The sequence below is a fragment of the Eutrigla gurnardus genome (genome assembly GCF_963514095.1).
Source record: "Eutrigla gurnardus genome assembly, chromosome: 19".
Taxonomy (NCBI): Eukaryota; Metazoa; Chordata; class Actinopteri; order Perciformes; family Triglidae; genus Eutrigla; species Eutrigla gurnardus.
This window is the reverse complement of record NC_139930.1, coordinates 24304283-24319497: the sequence shown is the minus strand read 5'-3', so window position 1 is coordinate 24319497 and position 15215 is coordinate 24304283. Positions and strand designations below refer to the sequence as shown.

At 41.1% G+C, this 15215-nt stretch overlaps 1 protein-coding gene across 1 annotated transcript; it reads right to left on the bottom strand.

Moving 5' to 3' along the window:
• Positions 1-2830: 2830 nt before the first annotated feature.
• Positions 2831-7924, bottom strand: LOC311029979 (uncharacterized protein). The gene is made up of 3 exons (XM_084035417.1): positions 7841-7924; positions 7064-7456; positions 2831-6487 (listed from the first exon to the last, which is right to left on the bottom strand). Exons 2-3 carry the CDS (start codon positions 7333-7335, stop codon positions 6037-6039), a joined length of 723 nt encoding a protein of 240 aa, XP_083891543.1. The 5' UTR covers positions 7336-7456; positions 7841-7924; the 3' UTR covers positions 2831-6036.
• Between the last annotated feature and the right edge of the window lie 7291 nt (positions 7925-15215).

Here is a 15215-nt window from a genome sequence, read left to right as displayed (position 1 = left end):
AATGAATGATGTGAACCATTTTGTGATAACATCTTATAGGTTCACTGACAGGATGACAGCTTTCACTTGTTCCTCAGTTTTCCCATTGTCGTGATAAATCACCTTTTTTTTCGTGCGGATTAAATATGTGACTTCAGTGTAAGAAGTGAGCATTGCACTGAGCCTGTCTGCTCACACCGTCTGTAAATTCTCCAACATCACAGAGAAATCAGTTACAAAGATCATTTTCAGACTTCCAGATTGTGTTTATTAGTCAAACAATGCTTATTCCCCTGCAGTATGGTGCCATATTATTATTAACTGTCACACTGAGACAAAAACTAAAACTAAAAACATCAAATTCCATATTGATGCATTTCTCCCCCACAACATAATTTTTATGCTGTCTGAAGTTTTATTCCCTCCAGACAAAAGTATTTGTCAGTTACATTTGTTCTTTTGACAAGTGACATTTCAAAACATAATTTCTCAAAACAACAGAGAGCAACAGCTTAAGGACAAACATTAAGTGCGTTAAACCTTTCAAATTCCATGAAGTCACCTGAAATTAGCACGATTCTTAAACTTCTAAAGCCCGTCTGGACCGACAAAGTGTCAAATCTGGCCCACTTGACTTGACTTCGGTTCCAAAATGCATGTGACGAATGTTTCGAGTCTCGTAGATCCACTGCGATCTGTTGTAATGAGACTGAGACGTATTGGCGTATTTATTTTTCTGAAGACAGTCTCAGTCTGTTCTTCATCTGTGAGTCGTTCATTAACCGTGAATGTGATCAGAATGTAGGTCGACTCACACCAGTAGACTGACTCAATGCGGGAAAACTGACATATTGCTGAATGATACAGGCTGCTCATCTGTTTTTGTTAATTAATTGCTGTTTAACTGTATTGAGAATGCAGTTGTTTACACCACTAAATAACAGGGAAAACACTTGGAGGTGTTGCCCAGGTTTCCTCCGAGACGGCTGCCGAGTGCCCTTAGCTGTGAATCAGCCTGCGTACTGGAGGAGGTGAAGAGTGTGGATTCCATTTCATCCATACACTCTTGAACTGTTCAGTCATTTTCCCCTCGCAGAGGCGCCGATGGCATTCTGCTGTCAGAGGAATTATGTTACGGGCTTCCACAGCCTCACAGGGATCAACCCGCCGTGTCTTTTTTTTTTGTATTCTTCTTAGAACTGTTGTTGTTAACAAGCTTAAAGAAAAAAAAGCAGAGTGGAGTGGCAGATGATTCTCCTAACAATATTAACATTTAAAATAGTAATTATATGTATTTTATCATTATAGGGGGAACGACAAAAAATAATTCAATACATAGAGAGAATAAAGGCTCTAATAAAAAATGATCAAAAATGATTAATACTTTGCTCCTCTAAAACACAATTCATATCTTTAAGTAACTCTGCAAACTTGATGTAATTGATGTGGTTTTGAAAGTGTAACTTGTTGTATTGATGGGATGGTATATGACGTGGTTGCTAGTCTAGTCCTGGAGCTACAAACAAGTCAGTGAAGGCTCTGCTGTGTGATGCTTCGCAGGGTTCTTCCAAAAATAAAGAAGCCACGACTGGTCGCGTTTGCATCTTTATTAAATTAACTTCACCAAGGGGCGGTTTGGGGTCCTTCATTTCAACTGTGGTGAAGTAAGGCAAGTATGGTTCACTGGCTTCATTATTTTGATTTTTGTTTATTGTTCAATGTTTTTTGTTAATTCAGAAGCTGCTTTCCCTCCTCTTTCCAGTCCAAATCTTAAATCATGTTCCCTTTTGTGGCTCCTAAACCCTACCTAACCTTTGCAGGTGTCAGTGATGCATCAAGCAGAGGCTCATTGTTTATTGTCTTGGTGTTTTTTACCTTCTGCAGGTGTTCTTCCTCTTCTCAAGGTGATTTAAGCACAAGAAGATAAAAGTTCCAAACAACTTCATCAGTTGGTCTGATTGAGAGTCAAAAGGGAGTTGCAAATGAAAAGGCATAAAACACATGCAATTTATGCCGAATTCATCATTACAACGGTGTTTTATTGTTTTACTTTTTTATATTGCATAACTCCAATTAGCGTTATTTTCCTCCATCTTCGCTCTTTTGTATATTAATGAATTGGAGTTATAAAGCATTGAGAGCAGAACCAATATTTTAGCTGATGAAACATTTTTTTTATTGTGTTAATGTGTCAATTTGCACCGTCTTGGGCAAATGAGTGTCCACGCGTCCCTTACCACTGATTTTATAAATAATCATCTCATGAATTTGCCGAACACGCCTATAGAGCAGTTAAATCATCAGTATGTTTTTCATATCCAACATATAGTACCCATTAATCATGGGTGTAATGAATATTGCAGCCTCTAGGGGACTCTAGTGGGGCTTAAAAGTTGTCATCTTGTTGGACTATGTATCTAATGCAGACAAATGAATACAGTGACCATCCATCCCACAGTCGATTTGTTCATTCATTATGGTCTAGATTTGTAATGTTAAACTCCCACCACTCATTTTAAAACGCTGAAAGCAGGATCATTTGTAAAAACAGGGGCGAGGTGTGTCGCGTGGCAGAGCAATTTCCAGATGTCCTCACTGAAAGTTATTAATGATGGATGGAGTCGGGACATTTTCCATCTATCTCTTGAATCTGTCGGGAAAGACACTATGTGACATTCTGATGTTGGACGTCTATTTTTGTTGTTCAAAATTCAAAGATTTTGACTGCATGATTCCACCCATATCTGAGATCTGCCTTGCCTTGTTGTGAGGATTATGTGAATATAGTGACGTCATTACATTTAGGTCTGGATTCTTAAAATCGTTTTATCTTATAATGCGTCAGGAGAGAGATTAATTAGTGGGTTTATGCATTTATAAAAAGTACTATTTTTATTATTATTATTATGAGAAAATAAGACAATATCTGGTTGTGCATCTCAACATTTATTGACATTTAACATGAACATTGTATATAGTTTGAAAGGAAGCTCTTCTCCTGAATAGACAAAATGATTAAACAACCTACATTCTGTTTTTAATTGAAGTCATCAGAAGATGATTAGTCTCCACCTCACCACACTTGCCTCCCCTGTTTTACAAGTTAAGGACTTGGTTCAGCATGCAGAGGTGACGACACTGAGGGCAACTGGAAAGATGACCATTTCCTCTCACTGTCGCCGCGGACATGAGAAGCGGATGCAATTAGCAGGAATGTGCAATTTGAGTCAAGGGCTTCTGGGATAAAGAGTCATTTACAGGGAGTCAGGGACAGATCTATGAGCCAGCAGACTGTCAACCATGCGCAGGATTTTGTGAGACTGGTGGGTGATGATCATTTTGTACATTTTAAGGTTGAATACATCATTCTGGTGCGCATTGAGAGGAAAATGAAGAGGCCAAATCTATGAAGTTCCTCTCGTTCTAGCAGTGGTGGAATGTAACTAAGTTCAGTTGATCTATTCAAGTACAGCTTAGAGGTTCTTGGATTGAGCACTTCAATTTGATGTAACTTTGCACTTCTAGTGCACTATTTCATCACAGCTTGACAAGACGGCTGTAGGATATGAGCTACTGCCTTAAATGTGCCCAAAAAACAGAAAATTGACATCCCAACCTATTCTTAAAGAGAAAAAAATCAATATGAAATAAAAGATTAAATTTGCACGCAATAACCGATACGATGACAGCGGCCTTTTTACTGCTGTGTGAAGCATTTCACATTCTAAAATGCATAAATAACATTTTGAGATGAAAACCTTGAATTAATATAAATCAGATCCAGAACAGAATTCATAATCATCCTCGCATGACCTACCATTCATTTATTTAATTGCAGCAGCGGTATATTGTTACAAATGTCTTTCCTGCTCAGCTTACAACCAATTAAGAGACAACGCTGCGGTACATGCACAGATTGAATTAACTGGCTTTTAGTATGGAGACGGCGGCCACACTTAGATAAAAGTCTTAGATAAAAGACAAAGGAGGCAAGGCACACAAGGTCTCGGGTTTTCAGCAGCAACAAACAAGCATCAACTCAAACGGCTTCCCTCATGAATTTACAAACTACCGATGAATTATAAATGAGAGGCCTGTCGGGAAAACATTGTTAAATATTGAAAGGAAAATATATCTTAAAAGCTGGTTCGGGCCCAGGTGGATGCTCAACAACAGACGGATGTTACCTGCGGGTTGACAGGGCTACCGCGGACAACGATCCATCTATGCTCATCTGAAAATATCTTAGTCTGGTCACGCAGGAACAATTCATTCAGATGTTGCTGAACTAATTACAGCGTCGCTATACTATGATGTTGAATGTGTTAAAGAGACAGATGGACAATTTGAAACTTGTGTCTGAAATTGTGACATGTGTTTGAATAAAAAGGCATCTTCAGAGTCATAATATAGGAGTGTAAGTGAGGGAAATGCAAAGTAAGAGCTACAAAGAGAGAGACTCAGAGGAAGCAAAGACAATGGTGTGAAACAGGGAGGGACCACACCATGGAAAACTGGCCAAGGAAATGCCTCCCATTTGGGGAAACAACAGCTCTCAACAAGTACACTGTCAAAAGGAAGATGTTGTATTTTAGGAATAAAAATGTTCATCATTAAATAATAAATTAGGGAATAAAACAGACCACACTCTCTCACAGTTAATGTATTTGGTCAGAAAGTTCAGTTAACTTTTGTTTTTTAGTTCACACCATAATAACTTTATATCAGGTTTCTCTCACAGTGCCTTGTGTAATAATCATATATTCAGTAATTCATCATTCATTTTCCATCACTTACTCTTACTTTGTAATTAGATATGATTGTCGCTTTCAAGAGCCCTTTCAGGGTTTCTCTTCAGCAGTTTAGTCTTGTTTTGGTAAATTTGCTTCCTGGTGGAGAATTACATGAGAAGATTGAACTCTCATACAATCCTGCAACAGGTTGCCTCTCTCTGTCAACTCTCTGGCAACAACAACCAAAGTATAAAACTGTTATTTGCCAATTTACATGTGGTTATGCACCGAGCTGTTGTTTGACCATGACCAGTAACTTCCTGGAGTCCCCCGTTGGTTGCCTGGCAACTGCCTTCACATCTAATCTCTTCTCATTTAAATCTCCTCCAGAATCCAAACTATTCCTTCAAAATAATGAGACGACAACTGATCATTGTATTCATCAAATTAAGATGTTAAAAACGTTGTTAGCTAATTAACATACTTCCCAGCAAGAACTGTATTGTGGTTCAAGTTCTCTAGAGAACCTTGTGTACTCTAATTTGAAGGTTACACGGTGGAGGTTACTTGATCTTTGATCCAAACTTAAACAAACAATGATGAAGATTAGTATCTATTCACTTCATCCTCGTAGTCTTTACACACAAGACGTTAAAGCCCCAGGTGCCATATGAACCACCATATTCAGAGTAGTGTTGACCAATCGTGTTTGAGCAGCTTTGAATGCAGGTGAACAGTCCGTGTGGAGAGTAAGAGGTGAAATGCATTGACTGAAATGTAATCTTGACTGTCTGATGATGATTTCGCTTTTTACTGCTTTACAATAAACTCTTTAACCAAAATGCTAATTCTAAATTTGAAAATCTCAAAGGCAGAAATGTGTCTACATAGTCATCCAAACCTGATGCCTTAATAAGCTTCATTGTTCCCCCAATGTCTTAATGTTGACAGTGTCTGTAAAGTTTTCAATACCAAAAGACAAACCAGACATGATGATGAGACAGTGCATTCAAAATCAACCTTTCTTCAAGTTTAACTTTCTCATTTACCTCCAAAACGAGGTTCACAATAGATGTGAGGTTGTAAAAGTTATTTTGGGAGAGAAAGACCCACAGTGGGACCCTCACACAGTGCTGGACCATCACAAGTCTGGATTAAGAAACAACCCCACTCTCCAAAGGCTGGCAGGGGAAGGGAGGATAGTACGCAGCATACTGCGTATGTAAAGGATACAGTCATCAAAACTTGAATATTCCTGGGTGATTATGGGTCCGTCAGAAGTGTTTTTGGTCACTGCTGTCTTCCCCCATTTTGACATCTCCAGTCAGAGAGACGAGTGTTCAAAAAGAATGACTTTCGAATGGTTGGACAGGCTGGAGAGCCTGGAGGGCCTGAAAGCACCGATCCGGGAGTACACGTCTGCATCCGAGCAGGCGCCCCACGACAGGTGAGGGCTGGGCGGGGTGGTGTGGATTGCAGGCAGGGCTAGAGGACAGGCCAGGACAGGAGGTGTGGGAGTGTGGAGCAGTGGTGGAGGCAGGACAGGAGGTGGGGGGAGTGGCAGTGGGGGTGGAGAAGGCAGTGGCGGGGGAGGAAGCGGGGTGATGACGGTGGGTGTCACCGGGGTGACAGTTTGGACAGGTGGTGTAGCTTCGGGGACCGTCCCGTTCTTGGCTGGCAGCTCCTGACAGGAAGCAGAGTGTTTGAGCGTGTAGGTTGCTGTGTGGTAGAAGCTGTAGTACTCTAGTGCGTGCCTTGCCCTGGCCACCCTTAGCCTGCAGGACACAACACAAAGCAAGGTGACACAAGCCAGCAGCAAGTTGGTTTTCCTTGACTCAAACAATAGACTGTATCTTGGTTTTTGATTGTCACCATCTTGGTTTTTTGCAACCAGAAGTCATACGAGAGGCTGAAGCTAAGTTCAAATTTGGTGTTCACACCAAACGCAACGCAAATTATAAGTGCGACCAAATTACACGTGAAGTCAATGCAAAGACGCGATCTGGCTCAAATTTGCGGCTGGTGTGACCGACTGTCTGTGGTACAAACAACAAGGTTGCTGCCATATGTACGTTATTTTCTGTGTTTATGGAGCAGCAACAGTGTCAGCATTGCCGATCGGACAGACATTGCCAAAACAAGCATTTTAAAAGTTATTTGCGTATCGTCTTGTGGACAGATTTAACAACATATGACTTTTGACTATTTACCAATCGTCATTACTTCGGCAAAATCTTTATCTGTTTATAGCAATTAGATCACAACAAAGTTGTTTGATTGATGAGAAAGGGGTTTGATCTCATGGGATATTGGTTCGTTATATCACGTATTGCTCTGGGACATGTACACACCTGTGTCTCAGCTGTAAGAGTTTGTACAGCAGCAGCAGGATTACAGCTCCAGCCAGAGTCACCAGAAGCACGGCCACCCTGGCATCCAAACTCCAGCATGATTTCCCAGAAGGTGAGCTGCAGGTCCTGGCGGGCTGCGGTGTCTGGAGGGGTTCCTCCATGCCTCGCTTAGGATTGACGATGGCCTGCACCAGGTTCCTGAGTCCAGCAGTCTCAGGCTGGGGCGGGATCTGGAGAGACGTGCTGCTGGTCACCTGAGGACCAACCTGCATCGCTGCCAGGTTTGGATCCAGCAGGGAAGAGTGTTGTTTGGTGTAAATTACTTCCACATGTTGAACACACTCTGAGAAGTGTGAGGCAGGTGTCTCCTGCTGGCTTTAAGTGTCAGATGCTCTGTAAAATAAAAGGCTCTCAATCACTGCGTGTTTCCAAATGAAGCTTCTAACTTCAGATAAAGAAAAATGTCGTAATTTCCCATCTTTATTCCCAGGATTTTGCTTATATTACCCAGTGTTAAAAACAGACATTTTTGTTTGGAGTTTGGTGCAGGCAGTGGGTTTTAAGAGCTTTTTTCCTAAGCTGCCTGCCGTGGCTGAAAACGATGCTATGAGAGTCAGATTCAGCTCATGACCAAAATTGACCAAATTAACTGCGTATCATTAGTGGAAAAATATAAGAAAGACAAGAAGAAATATGCTACTTGTAAAGAAAACCTGCCTTGAAACGGCAACTAACTCAATGTTTGTCTGGAAGTGCTACTAAGAATTTGCAACCTACCTCATTCAAATCCGATGGCGGTGTAGTAAAAAAACTGAACACGACAAGAGCGCTGGTTAAAAGCTGTGTTGATTTCCAGGACCAAGTGCAAAACACCAGTGGGAGGAAGCCAGTGAAAACAGCAGGAAACAGTGCACTTCCCTGACACAGTATACAGAGATGTGATTGGAGAGAACTTCCTATTGCCAGGGATACAGGAAACTGGTCACGGATGTCTTTTTTTTTTTTTAAGGGCTTCATTTCAGCACAAACTCAGGAATGAGGTAAACAAAAAAGATATTTATTATTCTCTGTCTCTCAAACAGGCTGTAATCCCTGCTAATATTATTGCACATCATGGAGGATACAAAATCCATCACATATCAGCTGGAGTGGTAGGACAAATGTTGAGGCACAAAACAAAGTAGCAAATAGTGTCTGGAGAGTAGTAGAGCCACATATACAGATCTGACCCTCAGATAGGAGTGTTATCTGGAGGAAAAATATGAACAAACAAAGCATTGAAAAGTGAAAGGGAAACGTCTGTTTTTTAGTGCCAACGAGCCAGCCCACATTAGTCCGGCTGTGCCAGTGCAGGTCAACAGATGCAGAGAGATGGTGGCTGCAGTGAAAGGCTGGCTGCTATCTGATTGAGCCGGCATTCAGGGGACATATAAATGACACGCGGGCGCAGAAAGAGGCCCGCTCCGACGCAAGACCAGCTCTCATTTATCTGTCTAATAAGTTTTGATGGCTGGCCAAGCCGAAAGGGAGAAACTCTTAGCTCTCACTCAATATCCCTGCCTGGCTTCCTCACACTCCTCCGATATTGGAGAGGAGAGTAATATTAAAAGATCTGTTATCAGAAGCCCAATTGTAGTTCGGGGAGGGAGGTGATCCGCCCAGACAACCTTCTAGAAATGGATTCAGGATCTACTCTTCTTAAAAACACAAAGGCAATAATAGAGTGTCTTCATGCTGGTGCCTTCAGTTAATTTATTTAATATATATAATCTTAATATCCTTTTAAATTCAGGTATTCGGAGGTTGTAAGGACAGGGGATGAACGTTTTGTTTTCCTGCATTAACAGTCATTTCCCCCCATATTTTAAACAACAAGCAGCTGTATAGTTTTCATGGATGAAAAGGAACCTGTTGTGTTTAAATCATAATACCAAATCATCATTAATAGCAAAACAAATTTTTTTTTCAAAGAAGTCAGAAGTACAATGCCATTGTTTTCAGGGTCCCAGACAACATCCTGTAGTCAAATTTTAACTGGACCTTGAGCTTTGTAGTCAAAAAGCAGCTGTGGCTCTGTGATTTTGTTCCTGTGTTTTGTTCTGTGACTCTGGCTAGTGTGTTGATTATTGTTCCTTTTATTTAAATTAATTAGCATTTTATTCTCCAAGGAAACAATGAACACTGGGAGGAGTGGTTTTTCACTAAAATTGCAACAGCTAGTCTACCTTAAAGGTCACTCCACCTGGAACTGGCTACTTTCAAGGTTGAGGACGAAGCGCAATAAATCCTTGTATTATTATTGTTTGGGATTAATCTTCTGTGTGATGATGATGTGACGACAACGACGAAGAGAAGGCTGATGATGAGGATGGAGATGACGCTTTAAACCTGATTGTGAGTGTTTTAAAGACAGCAGTTGAGAGAGTCGTCCACTTAATGATGATCAGTCCATCTGTGAGCTCTTCATGTGGCTGAAGTAGGAGTTCAGTGATTGGACTTTTGTCTTTCTTCGTCTATGATTAAAGACGACCATGGGAGCTGTTAAGTGCTCTTTGACTGGCCATCCACTATTAGCCTACACTGGTAAATACAACACTGTTCCCTACACACTGCTCACTACAATCACATTCGAAAGTCTGACAGTGTGGAGGCTGTTTAAGAGAATCACAAAATATGGAGGTATATGGAAGTGACCCATTGGTACGGCACATTAAGGGGCTTATTAAGAGGATCTGATATTGAACAAGACGTCATCCATCCACATTGAATACAGTTGTCTATTCTGCTCCATTCAGAGGCCGTGCCATCGGCGTGAGAATGAGTTACATTATCAGTGTGTGAATGGGTGAATGTAGACACCATTTACAAAAATCAGTCAGGAAAAGAGCATAAAACATCTTCTCTATTGAAGAAAGCATTCAGTGTCCGTTCTCTTCACTCTCCAATTCTGACAGAACTGATGCTATTGCAGCATCTATAGCTCTTCGGGAGCCTCCGTTGATGCTTTGAACAAACAATCCAGTCACTGGCTTGCTGAGATTTTCTTGTGATATGTGATCCCGCAATTATGGTGTCACCTGGTGACACCGTGAGAATCCAGCTGCCGTGCAAGGTTGCAAGGTAAGAGTGGACAGGAGGAGAGAGAGAGTGCAGTAGCAGCAGCAGCAGTTAGTTTCTTTTTTCTGGTTGGGAGTGAACAAAAAAGATACGTCCATCTTTCTTATAGAGAAAACAGCGATGTATAAGAAAAACGTGTCACTTTACAGGAACAGTTATTTTCTAGTGTGTAAGATTTATGTGTCTGTAGCAACAAATGTTTGGTCTTTAGTTTTCTTGTCATAAGATAATAATATGCTTTATAATCAACTGTTTTTTGTCACAGTGGGAGTGTGGAGAATTGTTTGAGCATCACAAAAATATACAGAAAATGTAACTGAAAGGTTAAATTAATAACTAGAATGCACATTTGGTGTCCAGGGAAATATTTCTTAATGGAGGGGGCTACAGCCCTGCTTCCATCTGATGAATATTTAATACATTTAATGATGCTTCCAAATAATTTCTACCATTTAATGATAAAATTAGATGCAATCCAACGGCACAAACAATGGATCTTTTGTTTTCATTGAATATATTACTCTTCTAGCACAATTTGTGGCCTTATTCATCTGGCATCCCATTCTCATCTATTACTGCTGTTATGGATGTTATAGGGAGCTTTGTTGGTTCAACAGGTTTTTACTGTTTGCTTGAAAACAAAGGTGATACCTACAGCTTTTGGAAAAAAAAAACCTATGTTTTGAGTTGCCTGCATAATCTGGCATATACAGTATTTTCCATGAAAGAAGACTCAATTCAGTGTGCTTCATTGGGGTAATTGGGGTAATTGTCATATATGAGAGGGGGTCAGGGTGACGTGACATTTCCCTGTAAATTCCACCTTAAAATAGCATCAACCCCAGCAAGCTGAGTTTTAATTGTCAATACTTCAAGTGCATTTCATAGATGGAGAAGGTGTTCATGGAAGGAAATGATAAACTCTGTGATACATTTGTTACATTGCTATCAGGAAATCAAAGCCATTGCTGGAGCTCAGACAGCTCATGAGCAAAGTGTCTGTTAATGTTGAGCCCAATAACACAGCACAAGGCTAACAGATACATATCTGCAGGTCTAAAGCCATCTGCAGGCACAGTCATGGTTAACCCCTCCGGAGTTCAATATCTCACTCCTGGCCATCTCAAATCTGACCGACTGCAGGGACTTGACTAATACGTCGCCGTCTCTCGACTGCTCACCGGACTGCCGATTCAAAGAGAACACTAATTGTTTAATTGACGTGAAAGCGTCGTTTGCAGCGGCCCGACGCCTTCCGGTCCTTCTGACACCAAGTCTGTCCGTCAGCCAGTCTGCGTCCTGGCAGCCATCTGCACTCCCCACATGTGCGTCTGCCGCCTCGAGCCGCGTGCTGTCAGATCAGCTTTCCACGGCAGACAGCACAAGGTCATCAGACGACGACCCTGGTCTGGGGCTTCCCCGCAGTCGCTCAACTGTCCACATTCATTGTCAGTCAGCGTCCTGCGCTCATACCAGCCGTCAGGGTGCCACCGCTCTGCCGCCACACAAACACGCTCACAGCTAAATATCTCCATCTAAAAGCCCCTCCTGACATTTTGGGAGATTCACTGATTTGCTAGACATTGATATTTAGTATTCATCTCTGAGTGTCAGGCAGTTCAGTGGGAGTATGGATTTGCCAGTTCTCTAACATAGGACTGTAACAAATTATTTTCCTTATTGATACATTTGAAGATTGTATCCGCCAAGTTGCTTTTTTTGTCTGGTATCCAGCTGCCAGTAAATAAAATTCACAGCAACGCTTTTACAGTGTATTGGAAATAAAGGAGGGAGGAAAACAGTGGAAGAAGTAAAGATGGATAAAAAAGACAAGCGAGATGTGAATGGAGTTGTTTGAGGTAATTGTCCGTCATGGAGACGTCAGCAGCAGTGAAGAGTCCATCTCTGATCAACCCCCCACCCCCCCACCAAGAAACAAAACATGGCTTGACAATGTCTTAATAAACGAATGGAGCTGTTTGGACCCTTGATGGCAATCATTGGACAGCTTGGGTGGAAATTGGTGCCGCTGTTTAATGTGCGTTCGTGTCGCTGAAGAGTTTCACCTTCCAAACACTTCAACTCGCAGCAAATAACCCACACAGGCACACAGACACATGATCAGACGGCCTGCTAATGTCCCCAAGAGGCTGCTCTGGTCATTACGCCCGAAGATGAGACGCAATATGAGGAAGGTTCAAAGTGGAATCTATTGTCATTCACTCAATCCACAATACTGAATGCAGGGGAATGGAATTGGGTTCCATCAGTGATACGGTGTAAATAATAAGAGCGGATACAATAAAAAAAAAAACGAAAACAAGTAAGAAGACAGTAAGTCAGTAGGATTGAAAAGTGCTGTCACACATGTACGGATGTGCCTGGTTTCATCAGAAACAGTAAAATGTTCCAATGGATTATGTGTATAAAAATAGCTTAGCTAGATTAATAATAATTATCTTCAATTAACATTTGAACAACACATATGACCACTTTAAGTGACCAAAGCATCTCCACATGCATATATGTGTACACAAATGAAAATGCAGTACGTCATTTGAGGAAAGTGCAGAAAATCCACCTTCCAGAGGAAAAGTTTTAGTGTTACTGGGTTATGTAGAAGATAATATTATGAGAAAAAAATCCTATGTCTATAATTTTTCTACAATTTAAATTCAGTAGATTGATATAATAGTTTTAAAATGCTGTTTAAATTGCATTCGTCTCAAGAGGCTGCTATGTGAAGAAGGCCCCACACTCGCAATGCCAAGTGCCCCAAGTGTGGGAAAACAACAGTACGCACGGCCAAAGCTTTGGCATTGAGAGTGGTTGGCAGAAATTTGATGCCACTTGGGGCATCAAATTTGTTGCCCCGCTGTAATTTGTCGTCATCTGCTCATTTGCAGAAGAATTTTTAAGATGATGGTAATTGGACACGGAGAAAGTTTGTAAGTCTGCCTCTAAAGAAAAATGGGTAACACTTTAGATTAGGGAACACATATTAACCATGAACTAGTTTCTTATTAGCTTATTCTTATTAAGTGGTTTACAACAACTCCCTAACTCACTATCAATAAGCAGTGATTAGGAAAAACGGATGTGAATGATTTCTCTGTGATGGGTGGTCATTCTATTTTGAAGTTTTTTTATTTAGCTGCATTTAATGAACACCATTTCCCATGAGCACAAGACTGCAGTGGTAACACATCTCCACCATGACACATTGAGGCCAGGGTCGCCATTTCTTAGACAATAGAGATTAAATCTGTGACGTGAAACATTAGTTGTGGTGCAGTGTTGCTCTCTTTTTGTCATTAGCGTGCTTCATAATGATTGCAATGAGGATATATGGAAGTATGAGGAAGTACGAAAACCCACATTTACAAATGGGAGCATCCATCGTTAACTCACGATCAGGTCAAAGTCAAAGATGCCACATCGTTCCGTCACTTGAAACCTTCAGAGATCGGAGTGCGTATTTTCGGATCGCGTTTCAAGACTTGTGATTCAAAGTGGACGTTAGTGTCAGACTTGGTTTAGCGTGAATGTGGAGATGAGATGAGGGTTAAGAGGCCTTTATTAGCCTCTCATCCAATTGCTTAATAAATGCGTCACATTTCATGGCGGTGATGCAGAGGTCAAGAGTTTAATTTATCGTCAAGGTTCCTTTGAACTGGTTGATGTTTTTACTCGTCATCATTATGCTCAAGTTTGTGGATCTAGTAAAATATACAGGATATATATGACATCAAATTGCAGCTCATTCAGGCCAAAAAATGGCCTTTTACCGTCATTATCAATTATTATTAGCTTTGCTTTTACTTGTAAAGCTGTGAGAATTGGCTACATTAGCAATGCCTGACAAAGAAGGAACTTTACGTTCAATCTTTCCAAACTACCTTGTAGATGGCGTTGTGTAGCGTATGCATCACCTGATCACCTTATCACTTCCACCTAGCGTCTACATGTGACTGCGTTTCACCGAGGTGAGGCTGTCTGCCGACCTGCAGTCACCTTCACCAAAAAACAATTAACGTTCTCATTTCCAGCCAGACGCATCCTTCTCACTGAATGAACTGAAACGCTCTGAATCAAATGGCTTTCTGTTGATCTGACTTTCAGAACTTCAGATGCACTTTCAGTCAGGCAAGCACCCTGTCGGCTCCTTTTGTATGCAGTAACACACACACGCACACACACACACACACACACACACACGCAAACACACACACACACACATACTATACGTATGATTTTTTTTGTGGAGAATAATAAAGTGCAAGATTTTTATTTACCTGTTCATCTGCAGTATAACTAGTCTCTTTAAAGCTTTTCTTTATCACACATATATTCATAGTTTTACAAGGTACTGTGAGTACTATGGTCACAAATACAACAAACCAACAGGTCACTTTTTACATTCTGTCTTGTAAATCTCCATCTCTGTTAGTAGACCAAAAGATGCCCATCTTCAGGTAAAAATATGATGGGCACTCTATTCTGAATCTAACGTGTGATTGGGAGCAAACTCAATCAGTTTCTCTGAATCTACCGTAGGTGTTAAATTCAGAATACCGCCTCTGTTGGAATATACAATAACCATGCAGGTGGGTGTCCGAACAAGAGTACCGGAAGTGAGGGTGGGAATTGGGCAAGGAGCCATTGGCCCCATCACTCCCTCCCCACAGACATCTGCAACATACCCACCCTGGTCACATTCAAAACAGCACTCAAAAGGTTTCTGGTCACCGAGGCCTTTGGCCCCTAGATTTTTTTATGTTCTTTGGTGTATGACTGTGTACGACGGGTTCCTTGAAAGGCACTATAGAAATTCAATTTATTATTATTATTATTTACACCCCGGGTCCTACTTGGCATTGTGACTAGTGTGATTCCATCGCACGATGGTCTCTAGTATAATATTAATATTGTTTGAGGGGCAGATATATTTTCTGTCATGAATATGAGTCGCCAATAGAATCCATTATAATGGATTCTATTGGCCTACAGCTGCCTTCTTCCATAAGGGAGCAAT

Coding starts and splice junctions, on each gene's coding strand:
- LOC311029979 (XM_084035417.1), bottom strand. CDS start 7,335: ATGCAGGTTGGTCCTCAGGTGACCAGCAGCACGTCTCTCCAGATCCCG. Junction 6,488..7,063: donor CTCTTACAGCTGAGACACAG/GTGTGTACATGT, acceptor TGTGTCCTGCAG/GCTAAGGGTGGCCAGGGCAA.